Here is a 15,218-nt window from a genome sequence, read left to right as displayed (position 1 = left end):
AAGCTTCAGCAAACTTTATCAAAGTTTCCTTTCTAAAGAGACTGAGTGGTAGCGAGACAGAATGTTTGGATACCATCAGCTAAGCAGTAACTTCAGCACAGTCTTCATGTAGCCCATTTGATAGGCCTGCATCAGTCCTGCCAAGCACTAAGGAGAATTTCCTCACCACCAGTTGGTACAAATGTGTGGCAAATTAGTTGTCTCTACAGATTTGGTGTCATTTGCAAAGATCAAACCTGTTTCATCTGATCAAAGATTTCATCTGATTGGGAAATGCAGTCTTTAGCAATCTTTGGAAGGGTGGAAATTTCAAAAGTTGACTTGCTTCCACTTTCGAGTTTTTACTTGGTTATTCAGAGGCTACACTTCACACTTCAGTGTACTAACTGACATTGTTTTCTTTCTAATAGTGATAACTTTAAGAAGATAGCCAAAGTTATATTTGTTTAAAGCTACCAGGTCTAACCTACTGGCAGAGAGTAGTAAAGCTACTAATGCCTATGGGGATGGAATATGAAAATATTTAGGATCTCTCAAAGTGCAGTGTCCAGTCACCAGATTCAGGTAGGTAGCCATGTTGGTCTGACGCTGTCAAAAATAAATTAAAAAATTGTCCAGTAGCACCTTAGAGACCAACTAAGTTTGTTCTGGGTATGAGCTTTTGTGTGCATGCAGTATCTGAAGAAGTGTGCATGCACGCAAAAGCTTATACCCAGAACAAACTTAGTTGGTCTCTTAGGTGCTACTGGACAATTCTTTATTTTATTTTTTATTTCAGTCACCAGATAATACAGATGGTCCCTTCCCTTTATATTCAGTTTCAACAGCAGCAGCTTCACCAAGCCCAGTTTGGTAAATATAGATTGGAAAGCAAGTGGGGAATCTTTGCTGGACTACAACTCCCATCATCACTGACTATTGGCCATGCTAGTTGGATTTAATGGGAGTCAGAATCCAACAACATATGGAGGGTCACATATCCCACACTCCTATTGCAAGGCATCTGACTGCTTTCCCATTTTATTGTAAATGAGTACCTGATCCATCCAAGATGGGTACATCATTGGTCTATACAGGTGTGGGACTAACATCCTCAGGCATATAGGCTATAGGAAATGGTCACCTTGTTAACTGATGTTGCAGGATGATTTACGGTGATATCCTGATCTAGCAAAGGAGACCTTAAGAATGGCCATCTATGGGATGAGGCTCATCCATGTACTGTTGAACTTAATGTGTGGTAGATGAACATCATTATCAGGGCGAAATAGTCACGTGCAAGGCAGATCACCAGAGTAGGATTAGGATATGAGTTTCTAGTGGAATTAGAGAGGAGATATTATACTTACTAGGGAGTAAGCCCCATTGAATACAATTGCACTTGTAAGTTTCCCAGATCCCAATGTAATTCATTGTCTGCTGGACTAAACTCAACTCTTCATAGCTTTTTCATTTCCCTGCCAAAATTATTTCTGGGATGGTTCACAAGGTTCAAAAATATTTTGAAAATCTTTGAAGAATGAAAAGATGTTTCGGAGATGTTTTAGCTGCCATTTGATTATATACAACTGTTGCAGGATAAAGAAGACCCTGAAAATTTGGGAGGACAAGAGATGAGAGAAGACTTCATTCACTTCTCTGAAGAGTTGTTTGGATCCCTGGGGAAATCCCGCTAAAAACAAACAAACAAAAAAGTCAGCAATTACTTTTTAAAAAAGGAAAAAAAATGTGATGTTGATCAAATATTAAGCAACCAAATTTGGGGATTTCAATTCTCACCCACCCCTGAAATGTACTACTCATTACTAGTGGCGAAACATGACTCTTGCAGTGCTTTATTTACAAAAACCTGTTTCATCTTATCAGAGATTTCATCCAATGTAGTTAACAGCATCCTTCTTTCATGATTGTAATCAAAGAAATGTAACCAACTGTTCATTTCTGATCTTATACTTTTCATGGTGCTATGATGAAATCTATAGTGGTCTTCTCTCAGTACTACTCCAGCAATTAGTACTCATTTTGAATCCCTACCTGATAATATACTAAATAAAGCTACCATCACCACTTTATTCCCACCCCATCCCATAACATTATTCAGGTAATCCAAAGAGATGGAAAGATCACATTGAAATGCAAGCTGCTAGGATTAAATGTGGGGAGTGGTGACCAGATGGCAAAGAGGACTGTGCTCCCGTACCTTTAATTATCTCCTCTGCATGGCTATTAAAGGTGCCCGGGCCCTTCCCCCTTTCCCCATTTGGCTGCCATAGTTAGATATTGATGACTTAAGGAAGTGATGCAGAATAATATGTGGAAAATATCAGATGATTCTTTCACTCAATTTGTTGTTGTTGTTGCAGTTAATACTACCCCTTGTATATTGTGAGCCTTTACAAGCACAATAAATTCATTATTATATCTACATTTGCCAGAAAATAGTGTCAGAAAATACTGCATTCACTTTTCACACATACAGTTGTGAATGTTTATGTTTAGGTGATTGTCAAAATTCACTGGAGTATGACTTGAGTTTGCAGGTGTACAAAAAGTCTGTTTGGGCTTATCAACTTTCAAATGTCAGTGTTGACATACACCAAAGTTTGAGCTGTCACTGTTACATATATGTGGAATCAAAGTTGAAGAAGATGGTCTTGTAGGGCATCTTAGTCAAACTTGACTTAGGAAACAGATGGTGAAGTACATGTGTGTACCTATCACATTTTTGCTCTCACTGAGATGATAAAGCTGCCTGAACTATATCACTTCAAGTTGCCAGATGGACTAAACTTGCAGGAGGGTATTAACTTACCTGGGAGTGAGTGCCATTGAACTCAATGGGACTTTCTTTTGTGGAAATAGGCATTGGGTTGTGGTGTCAGAATGGAGTAATGGTAACTAGACATGGTAGCTAAAAGGAATCTTCAGGATTGGAGGCAATATGCCTCTGGATGCTCCTCAGTACCAAAAATAGTAACCCTTCCACACCAACATATCAGACATGAAGGTTTTGGCCTAGCCTCTTCCTGTGTACTTTACTGGGCAAGGACTTTTTGTGTATGGAGAAATGTTTGCTCATGTTGAGCCCCCACCAGAGTTTGAAGTTGTACAGACCAAAACAGGCTTCCTCAACCCCCAGGAATCCTCCAGATGTTTTGAATAACAACGCCAATCAACACTGACCATCCCAGAACTTAGAAGATACCAGGCTGGAGGACACGAGGCACAGACTGACCGCCTCATTAAGAAGTAGGCTGCAGATGTGGTCAAAATGTGTGTTTCTACCTAAAAGTGGACAAGGTAGGAAAGAAATCCACAAGCAGGGATTCTTACCCCTTGACTTATAGAGGCTTACTGAGCAGTTGTCTGGAAGCCCCTGCTTTAAGTACGGTATAATAATTGGCTGGCATTGGAAGAGAGTAGTGGAGGGTGTCATTTGGGCAGACCAGATTCAAAAGAGGGCAGGTCTCTGACACCTTAGGAAGAAGAAGAGTAAGGGAGCTTGAATCTGGGTTCCCTTAGCCTTGTGAGGTATATCCATTCCAAACAATGCAAGATTGATGATACTGTTAGGAAGATCCAGTGCCACTGGAAACAGACCAATGGCTCACCTAGTCCAGCATCCATTTCCCCACAGTGGCTTCTTTATATATTGAAGCTCACATTTGTAAATGGTCTAGAGGAGAAAGGAGCCATCCTTTCTAAATGCTTAGATTCAGTTGTACATCTTAAGCCTTGAGGTGGGTATGGATGCTGGTTCATCAAGCATTTTGTTCAGGCGAAGCTGCAGAGTCGCTTTGCTTTTGATTTAGGACATATTTAATTTTCTCTTATTGGGTTCTCCATAAGGGAAGAAAAGAGAATGTGGAAAAGGAATCCTAGTATGTAAAGTGCTGAATGCTTGATCAGGTCTTTTTATATTAAATTGAGACTTTGCTGAGTGAGGGGTGTAATAAAGCTATGAATTAAATATTATAGCTAAGTGAGTTTGGCAAACTGAAGATTAAGAAGGCACTTAAAAGTTTTCTCTGTGTTTCCCACCCACTTCCAGCTTCTGTGTCTCTGCTATACTCATTAATTCTAAACCAAGGATAGTCTTTCTCCTCTCCTCTCCTCTCTCTCTCCCTCCTACACCCATTTTTTTCTCACTGCATCTGATAAGAGCATGCTATCTTGATTATGAGTACAACCATTAGAGATATGTTTATGTGTCAAGTGAGAACATGAACACAGTATAATTCAACCCAGCAGCAGAAAAGTTGCCTCAAGTCAGGAATTGTTGGCTGTGGACAAGGTTAACAAAATTTCAAACTGAGCAGGTATCACTGAGGTCAAGAATGCTGGCAATTTCCCTTGGCCTCATCTTCTCGCTTTAGCGCAGTTCCTTTGGTGACAGAGGAACAATCGGGCCTGGCAGAAATCAACATCAGAGCACTGAAGAACTATTTTGCCAGAGGCACCAACAATTTTCAATGACGCTTCCAGTTGGAAGAATAAAATAATGTCAGACACACTCTGGAGATGATTATATTGTTTTATATTTCACCTGGACTCATGTTGAAGAAATGCAGTTCGTTTTGTAGTTCTGCTGCTTCTCTCTGTGTTACGTACATGTCACTCTTTCTCTGCCTTCCAACTCCACCTCTTCTCCCAAAAGGAATCCTGTGTGTGGTCTGTCATGTTTCTCCTGCATTCCCACATCCCTCCAACCACAAGCTGTACATATCTACTCTTCCCACATTACATTTGCAGACACAGGAGTGATTTGTAGAAGCAGGAGTGATTTGTAAATTTCTAGGGCTAATCACAGCCATTAGGGAGCAAAGCCTGGGAGGTTTTCTGGATGATTTTGTTTAGAGAAAAATCACCCTTAGGTGTTTTTCATGTCTGGCTGCAGCTAGGAATATAAGAAGCCACCTCAGACCCATTGGTACACTTCACTCAGTAGTGTCCATCCTGGTTGGCAGTGGCTCTCCGGGGCTTCAGATAAGTGGACATTTCCAGCTGCATGTTGAACCTGGGACCTTCAGCTTGTGAACTGGGTGCTTTTCTGCTGAGCCTTTTGATTCTGACATTGCCCCATGCACTAAAATGCCTCTCTGCTCATCCTTTTTCCACACAGTGATTTACACATAAGGATGCAATCCTAAAGGGGGAGGAGGAATCCAAAGGTGGTTCTACTGCCTTATGCGAAGTCCTGGTGGGCTTGAGCCTAGAAAGCAGAAGTGAGGGTGGAGAAATATTCTGCATTCTTCTGTCCATTTAAAAAAAAAAAAACTTATTGAAATGTTTCCCCTCTCCTTGCTCCCAGAAGAACAGGTCAGAAATTTTCCCTAGTTTGGGATTCCAGCCATTTCCCAGCATGCCTCTAGGGTTCCCACTTTCTTGGGCCTTCAGAGTGCTGAAATGTTATTTATTCAGAAGTATATTTATATAGCACTATTTCATAAAATACATCAAAGTGGCTTCGAACCAAAGTAAACAACCTTATATAAAAAATCAAAATATGTTGGAGAAGCTGACACTATTCCAGAGGGATGCCAACATCAGATCCTTTCCAATATCTGTCTTTGACATCAGAAAGGTGGATCTGATTCAGCTGGTGGCCTTTGGGGATAGCCTCCCAAGGACAATAGGAATGTAGCCTAATTCTAGTGGCTTTTCCTGTGATACTGCTGTTTTGTCAAAATCTATTACAGCTCCCACTAACCCAGTCAATCTCTGTGCAAGTTTTATATTGAAAATCCCATAATTCAGATATTGTCAGTGTGAGAAGTCTTTAGACTGTCATCAGCCCCAGCCACCATCGCCAATTATCAAGAAAGATGGGACTTATAGTAGTCCAGAAACATTTGGGAATTCACACTGGCTATTCCTGCCATAGTCCATTGCAGTGAAAATGAATGTGGAGGGTACTGGATTTTGTCATATAACTCCAGCTATTTTTGTCAAGATGAATAAAAATATTTACACTGACAGAATCCCCCCAAAAGCTTCCAGTTACATAGTGTTCTGTCGCATATCAATAATGTGCTAAATTGCCATTCATCTGTGTGTGTGCACATGTGGGGAGAAAGGGGGAGGGTTCCTTTTCATCCTGTCTTCCCACAGTGTCATCCTAATACCCTGCCCCCTGATAGTGATCCACAAACCACACACACACACACACACACACAGAGAACATGCTTTGTTTATTCCACTGGCGAAAGGCTTCCAGAATAAATAAAACCGCCCAGGTACACAGGCACGCCTTCCAGAGAGTAGAGAGAATGTTTCCTAATTAGAGTTGATGCACTTGGTTTAAAGAAGGTTTCTGCCTTTTATGTGCTCTCCTAATGCATGTAAATCTCTGCTCAGGTTTTCAGTTGGCATCATTTCAGCCTTAGTTACACTCTCCTCCTCGCAGTGAGCTGTGTGCCTTGTGATATGTATACAGCAGCATTGCTTTTTGACACTCTCCTTTTCAGATCAATACACATCTCTGTGGAATGCAGTACTTTCTCATTTATGATCTAAGCAAAACCCTGTACCTCCTTCCTTTTCTACATTTAGAAGCACCAGAAGAGTGAGAGAGCTCAGAACTCAGAGTAAGCCATCCTGCTGATTGATTTTGGTCAGGGAGCGATGCCGCAGTCAGCCGTGTTTCAGTCTGGGAGGAACACACTGTATCTTTGAAATCAATGCATTTGCCTATCTGCATCTCTGAAAGGAGCCTCTCAGGTGCCAGCCTGAGCATTCTCGCTGCGCACGTTTCCCTGGGTACAGTAGCCACATGAGTAACTCTTGCCCACATGAGGAGCCCTCTGAAGTCAATTAGGCGTCTCACATGAGCGGCGATTGCTTGTTTGAGTAAGCTCTATGGGATGCAGTTTAATGCCCAGGAAAGGAAGCAACAGAATGGAAGCTGCCACTGTAGCTCAGAGTCAGATGCCTGGCTCAGAACTGCATAGTAATTGCAGGTGTCCTCCCAGGTTACAGACCAGGGCAGCAAACGCCAAATATTAATGAAAGAATTTAGTTTTCTTTTATTTGAGGCACTGCACTTCATTTGCATAAGACTCCTGTGCTGTGATAAAGCTGCAGGCAAAAGGCTTGAGAGATAATTTTTGGTTACCTTTCAAGCAATGTCAATGCAAACAAGAAATGCATTACAGGAAATACAGAACAGTAATTATTAGAGAACTGAAGGGGGAAATGTGATTAAAAACAGAGGCCTGCCTTTAGAACTAGGCTGGTGTTTTAGCTTTTCAATATTTTTAAAGTTTTTTTATTGGAGCTGCCTCTTTTGTGGATGTTACTCCACTAAAAGATTTTAATCAGGGATTTGAGCCACTTTCCTTTGACAATGGGAACCTGTGTTTCAAAGGGCTACTACTTTAATTTCAAAAAGTATTGTTGACATTCAGCAGGAAAACTCCCCACTTTGTAAAATGCAATTAAATAGAGACTTCTGAAGATGGACAGTGTCTCTTCGGAATGACAAAGTCATGAACCAATGTGATGCTGAAACCTTTTGTGGACCACAAACTTCATGGTTGGTGAGCTTAGTATTGCTCATTTGTGCTGTAGGAAGTTGACGTTCTCATGGTTTCATAAAGGAAAAACTGAAAGTTGGGGAGTATCTTTTCCTGAAGTTGGTTGAATAAAAGAGACCACATCCTGTGGCTCAGTGGGCCAGTTCAGTTCTCTATCTGACCACAGTGCATCCTGGGAGCCCTTGGGCATGTCATTATCTCATGGCATGTCCTACCTCACAAGGTAACTGAGGGAAAGGATGAGAGATCTTAACTGTGAAGCACAGTGTACACTTTAAAAGGTGCTGTAGAACAGCTGACTTAAGGTTGAATTTCCCTTTGTTCCCCTATAGAATTTGGCTACAATGTCAAATTGCCAGCTAGCACACGTTGTCATGAATCAGTAAAAACTAAGATCATGATCCAGAATGAATGAAGTCCCATTAATTTCAGTCTGAGAATCTCCCTTTTTGAAATCAATGGATCTTTAATGTTATTAAAGTTAACTAGGCTGTTCTCTAAGCTTCTAACCCCAGGTGATGTAAATTATGATTAATGAATTGGGGCATGATAGTTCTTTAGACCAAATTAGGATACACTATGTAAAGTTGTCATCTGAGCTAAGGATTAGGGTAGTGGAGTGGCATATTGGCTTACATAGCTGAAGACCATGATAGTGGATTCATGATAGTGAATCTCACTTCTATTGCCCAGAGATGGACTTTTTATGCTCTACCTGATAGATGGAGGGTAACACCCTCTGAAACTGGCAAAGAGCAGTCAGTGGCAAAGCATAAAGAACACTGCCTGCTGCAGGTAAAGAATGGGAAAGGCAAGTATGAGAATATCATGGCATCAAAGGGAAATTAAATATAATTGTAAAGTTAAGAAAACCTCTTTCCCAAACAGCTATGAGAATATTCATGGGAGACATTCCATTTCCCATAAAAACTAACATGCAGATAGTTCCTTTATCTCAATGCATAAATGATATGCTAAGAACCAATCCATTTGGCTGCAGTAGCTGAACATGAATTGCAGGGAGTTGGACTAGATGGCACTTGGGATCCCTTCTAACTCTACAGTTCTATAATTCTATGTGGATCTAGCCATTTCTGCCAAGCCGTCCCTTGGCATTTATTTCAAGGTGGCTTGTAGGAGTATGGAGAAAATTGCTGTATCCTGCATGACAGGCTATTGCACTTGGAGAAGCCACCATGCAGCGGTATTTTAAATGCTAACAGTTCTTAGCATTTGTGCAACTAGAAAGGACTTTGCACACATTGCATTTCTGTGATCCTTACAACAACCCAGTAAAGTTTGGAGATTAAGGCAAGAGACTGATGCCACAAGAGAATGGCTTGCCTAAGGCCATCTTGGTGAGCTGAAGCAAGATTCAAACAGCTTTGGAGTTGCTGTGCTACATCAGCTGTGCCACTGGTTCTGTGTGTGTGTTTGGTGCATATCCTCCAACATTTAAAGGTAAAGGTACCCCTGCCCGTACGGGTCAGTCTTGACAGACTCTGGGGTTGTGCGCCCATCTCACTCAAGAGGCCAGGGGCCAGCGCTGTCCGGAGACACTTCCGGGTCACGTGGCCAGCGTGACAAAGCTGCATCTGGCGAGCCAGAGCCGCACACGGAAACGCCGTTTACCTTCCCGCTGGTAAGCGGTCCCTATTTATCTACTTGCACCCGGAGGTGCTTTCGAACTGCTAGGTTGGCAGGCGCTGGGACCGAGCAGCGGGAGCGCACCCCGCCGCAGGGATTCGAACTGCCGACCTTTCGATCGGCAAGTCCTAGGCACTGAGGCTTTAACCCACAGCGCCACCTGCGTCCCCTCATAATCATAATAGGAACCTGCTTATAGTGACCTTTTCCCATACCTTCATGGATCACTGTTTGAGTCCTGCTTCCACCCCCTCTGCCTGCTTTGCACACGGCTGGTGGCTCTTCTCTTCTCCGCCTGCCGTATGCTGCATACAATTACTTTGCTATCACCTGCCCTAAGCCATTTTAAAAACCAAAAAATGTGTTTGTTCTGCTGGTTAAAGATATGCTAGAGAAACATAATTGACTTACTATCAGATATCAACAGTTCAAAATGAGTTTCTCCGGAATTTGAAATTGCAAGCCATTCACGTCATGGTGTCTTTGTGTTCACATATTGCAAGATTCCTTCCTCCTGCCCCCAACTCAGTGATTTCGCTTTCAATATTAATCACAATTAATTGGAAGCAGGCCCCATTTAACTCAATGGGACCCAGTCTGAGAAGCCCCTGTGGCGGTTTGGACTCCAGCTTCCATCTGCCCCAGCCAGCACAGTCAAGAATGATGGGCATTGTAGCCCAGCTTGGAGGGTGCCAGGTGGGGAAGGCTAATCTGCAGTATGGAGCTGAAGCCTGGAGAATGGTAAGCCTGGCAACCCAGGGCCAGACAAGGGCTGTGTTCACCCACCCACTTTGCTGCTCTGCATCCAGTACACTCCTGCTGCTGGTTTGAGAAGTGATATACACACAATGTTGGTCACAGCCCATATATATCCTGTCATTCATTGGGGAAATACTGTCTTTTAGGAAATATGTTGCAAACCATTCTTTGAGCCTTCTATTTTGCATTGGGAGAAAATCTCCCAATGGCTTCCATTAATTATCACGATCCAATATATGCTTTTTTAAACATGCTGAGTGCAAAAACACATTTAATATCACATCTTATTCTGGCCCCTCACTAAACAAAATATTGAACAGGGATCTTAAAAAACAAAATGGGGGCCACAAAATGGGGGCCACAAAATGGGGAGAGGTATCCATAATCAGGGTCTGCCACTGATAAACAGGAACAGAACTGGAGTGTTGTTAAGCATTCGTCTTGCTGCCTGATAACACATTGTGCTGAATTGGTTACAAGTGGTGCTTTGGGTCATGCATAACTGACACTCTGATAACCTGGTATTCATTAAGAAGTTGAATCAGTCTCCCCACTGGCAATAGTCAGCTGCCATCCAGTGAGACCTGACTTTGCCAGTAGCAAAGGGAGCTTTTTCTCACCCAGCTCTCTTTAATTGAGGCAGACTGCAGTGGCAGTCAGAGAACACAATGCCAATGAGCAAGAGGCATGGGCATAGTAACGAATCATACAGAGAGACAGAACAGAACAGAACTGCAGCAAAGAAAGAGAGAGAGAAAGAAAAGCAGGATTTCATTGTTATTCTCTCTGCTGTCTGTCACAGTGCTCTGGAATTCAAAGCAACATCCCCCCCCCCCCCCCCGTGAGATGCTAACTGACTGCATTCATAAGGAGGAATCAAACCCCTAAACGCCAATGATAGCATGAGTCTCAACTTTACATATCAATTCTGGGATTTCTGAATGGCAAACTATATCTCTACAAAGAGCAGCAGTGTGGGTATTTTTTTAGCAGAGATGCGCAAGGCAGGGAGGTTTTCCATTATGCAGACTGATCCAAAACACATTTATTTGAAATGCAGGCCAATTATGTTCAATGGGACTTACTTCCTGTGAGTGCAATGGTATCTTTATGTGCTTGCTTGAAATTAAGTCCCACTGACTTCAATGGGGCTAGTCAGTTCTCCAGGTTTCAGGTAGAGGCTTTCCCTGCCCTGGAAACACCAGGCGTGGGACCTGGGGATTTAAACACACAAACCAGGTGCCCCACTACTGCACCACAGCCCTTCCCTAATTGGGACACCTGGGAACCTACACATAAAATACAACAAACCCTCACTTCTGGTATATGACTGTATGTTGATTTGTTACATGCCTGTATAGATTCACAGGCAGGTAAAAGATAAAGATAAACTGCAGAAGAAAAGTTATGTGCCTAAAACAATAACATTCTGGCAAGGAACAGATGCAATTAATAGAACATGTTTTCACAACATGGAGATCATGTTGCATGAAACCAAAGATGCAAGCAATTCTCTTAGTTAAATCTCAATTTGTAACAAGCTCAAGATGTTATAATGAGAGAAAGGGGGAGATGTATACCAGCCCCAAACCTTTACATGATTACAGTTGTACCAATGGGAAATAAACTCCTATAATACAAAGACATTTGCAAATAGACTTGCAGTAGCTTTAAGAACTTAGTAAAAGTTATGATGTCATGTGAAAATCCCTAATCTGCATTGTCCAAGAAGACCCCAGGACTCCAACTGAGGAGGGCAGTAATTTAGCAGGAGACTCCGTCCATTCTGACATAGCGGATGTCAAATTTGCAGTTCAGTGGAGACACTTGGTTTAATATACTCGTACTTGGTTTAAGACACATTATTAATGTCTGGAATTCCATATATGAGTACAATGGTAGTTCACAACTCGACAAGCCTGATTATGTTCTATGAATGCAAATTGTGAAATTGTACATGCCACCTGCTGCAATTGTAATACGTGCATCACCTTTCCTTCCTTTTATGTACTTAACTGTGAATCAATACATTCCAGGGGTGATTGCCTTGCTCTGTGTTCCTGCACTACTCAAGGCCCTCCTTTTTGGTCTCCCTGCACAAATAAATCAACCAACGGCAGGGGAATAGATGGATTCATAAAGTCCTTTGTAAACTGCAGAAGATGACATCCCCTGTGAAGAATATTTAGCGCTTGCTGCAAATGCTGCCTAAATCTGCCTAAATCTGATCATAGTAAAAGCTGGGTAGAGTAAGGGCAAAGAGGAGAAATTAAGAAGCTGAACAAATCCAGTAACTTGTCACACTGGCAAATATTCATGTTTCAAGGTCGGGGCTGATTTCATTTGGAAAAGGTTCCTCTCTTGCCTTTTTTGGCTACCACTGTAGCCTTAGCCATATGTACTATAGCCATCTGGAAATCTGTTCCTAACTTTAGTGAGCATTACATCAATTTGTCCCAAGGCTGCGTTTACTCATTGGCACCGTTGTTCATTTCAGTCACTGAATGCACCGCTTTCTTTATGTTCTGCTTAATAGCCAAAATAATTAGCACTACTGTAGCTAAGTCTCCACGGGGATGAGTGGGCATACGGAGTATAGATTCCCCCCACTGCATTTCTTGGTGCATTCCGCTATAGTTTTTGTTTCATAAATAGCTACGGAGTTGTCAAGTTCTGCTTTTGTTACATACATTGTAGGACTGGGTGCATTATTTTTTCCCCAAGATAAGGAAATGCTCAGAGGTCTAATCAGGTCCTTCCACAGTACTTAATTAGCCATAATAAAAGGCATCTACACAAAGCATGGCTTTTCAAAGCCTACTCTTGTGTTACACTGCTAATGAATTAAGTAATTAATTGGCACTGAAAAATACAATAGAAAAACATCAATCTTTTCAAGTGAAGCATTAAAAAACTGTTTTGGAAATAGATTTCATCAGGATTTAAATTATGGAACATTTCTGTTTTATGCCAACATCAGCAGAGAAAGAAAAGGATTTCAAAAGAAAATGAGGAATAAGTTTTGTAGGTCTGCATATAAGCATTTCTTTTCTAAAAAAAAACAAATCATGTTGGAGAATACCTTGACAAGGTATGGGGCAACGTGACCTCAGAATAGAGATGGTCAGCACTGTTGTGTGATCTTATCTAATTCATGCTTCTCAAAGTGATACAGTAACTGAAACACAGCTGCCTCAAAGTTGGCACATCTCCATATATAATTAATTAATTAACAAATAAACAAAACCTCAACCTCCCCCTAGTCCAAAAATAATTCACATTAAACTAAGCATTTCCCCCTTTTAACCTCCCCACCCCACTCAAATTTGCAAATGACACCAAACTGGGAGGGGTAGTGTATGCTAGAGAAGACGGAATCAAGATTCCAAATTAACTTAACAGATTGGAGAACTGGGCGCAAGCTAACAAAATGAATTTCAGTAGGGAGGTTCTGCACTTAGGCAGAAAGAACTAAATGCACAAATTTAAGATCTGGGGCACTTGCCTTGCCTGTAGTACATGTAAAAAAGGATCTAAGGCTCTTAGTAGACCACAAGCTTAACATGAGTCAACAGTGTGATGTAGCAGCAAAAAAAGCTAGTGCCATTGTAGGCTGCGGCAACAAAAGTATAGTGTCTAGATCAAGGGAAGTAATAGCACCACTCTATTCTGCCTTGGTCAGACAACACTTGGAATAATGTGTCCAAGTCTGGGCACCACAATTTAAGAAGGATGTTGATAAACTGTGTGCAGAGGACAGCACCCAATATAATCAAGGCTCTGGAAACCAAGCCTTATGAGGAACAGTTGAGGGAGTTGGGGATATTTAACCTGGAAAAGAGAAGAATGAGAGGAGATATGAGAGCCATCTTCCAATATCTCAAGGATTGTCACATAAGAGATGGAGCAAGCTTGTTATCTCCTGCTCTGGAGGGTAGGACTCAAACCAATGACTTCAAGTTTTTAAGAAAGGAAATTCCAACTAAACATCGGGAAGAACTTTCTGTCAGTGGAATAGACTCCAACAAGAGGTGGTGGACTCTCATTCCTTGGAGGTTTTTAAGTGAAGATTGGATGGTCGTTTGTCATGGTTGCTTAGGCTGAGATGCCTGCATCACAGGGGGTGGGCTAGATGACCCTAGGGATCCCTTCCAACTCTACAATTCATTTATACTATGAGCTATAAAGCTGCTTAAGTTACTGACTATTCAAGAGCTTGCAAAAGGGTCACAGCTCACAAACAATCAACACCCTTTAAACAGAACACAGCCAAATCTTAAACATTTACAAGGTTAAAGCAAAGTAGAAGGTGCTCAGCACCTTTGGAAGTTGGACCTCTCACCAGGATTCTGATGACAAGACCCTTCAAGATCTCAAATATCTGCTTTTATACTTTTCCAAAGTGGGTTATGTCAGCCTTCAATAATAATTTATGATGCCAAGGATTTGGGTTCATGACTGAACAATTCACATATATGACCTCACTTGAGCTCATTTCAGGTTATGTACCCCCGATTTTCACTTCCTACTTTTCATATCCTAGCATGCTAGACTTCCTAAAATAATCACTATCCTGGCCAAAATCCACAATCTTAGGTCATGTCCTAACAAACTCTTCACAAAAACAAAAAATTAGTGGCCCTGACATATTTCAACATCCAGTACATTTCTTCTGAGCATCTGTGGTTGCCTCATTCTAGCAAGAATAATTTTAAAATATTAGCTCTTAGTAATATCAGTATTTTGTACAGTATTGAGGCTTATGCCCTATCACTTAATTATGTGATCAGGCAGCACCACGTTTGACTCTTCCCAGCTTGTTGGTCCTCAGGAAACATCTGGTTTCACTTTCCTTCTCTTTTTTCACTCCTCTAGTTTCACCAAAGCAACCTGCAATTCTGCATGTTTGCAACTTAAGCAGCTTGATTAGATATTTTATATTTTCATTTGCAAGCCTTTAAAGCTGCAGGCACTCCAAAAAATCTTATAATAATCAGACAGCACACCTGAACAATTCATTGTTCATTGACCTTTGATCAAATTCCACATCTTTGTGATTCTTCCCAGGTGTGAAATACATAATGTTTCCCACGCCTATGTGCACTTATTATCTTATTTGCTATGCACAATATGTGCAGATCTCCCTACCTCCTGCAAAACTCTCAATCTTCAAAATTTCAACACTAACATTGAGCCAGATGGTTACTCCATCTAGCCCACGTACACTGGGAACAAGAAGCTCTCCAAGGTCTCATGCAGAAGTCAACATGTTCCCCA

The 15,218-nt window shown here is 41.6% G+C and overlaps 1 protein-coding gene across 4 annotated transcripts in view; it reads left to right on the top strand.

Annotated features, from left to right (window-relative positions):
* The window catches only part of VWC2L (von Willebrand factor C domain containing 2 like), a 123,008-nt gene that overhangs the window by 59,702 nt on the left and 48,088 nt on the right, over positions 1–15,218 (top strand). Inside the window, exon 4 of one of the 4 annotated variants that reach the window (XM_083714911.1) lies at positions 1,578–2,394. The exons of the other annotated variants lie outside the window; for them this stretch is intronic. Within the exon in view, the coding sequence (XP_083571037.1) occupies positions 1,578–1,582 (5 nt within the window). The 3' untranslated portion in view covers positions 1,583–2,394. Of the gene's footprint in view, positions 1–1,577; positions 2,395–15,218 lie in introns of those variants that run through there. 4 annotated transcript variants of the gene reach the window in all.

This window comes from Podarcis gaigeae (genome assembly GCF_964106915.1).
Source record: "Podarcis gaigeae genome assembly, chromosome: 1".
Classification (NCBI taxonomy): domain Eukaryota; kingdom Metazoa; phylum Chordata; class Lepidosauria; order Squamata; family Lacertidae; genus Podarcis; species Podarcis gaigeae.
This window is presented reverse-complemented; position numbering and strand designations above follow the sequence as displayed.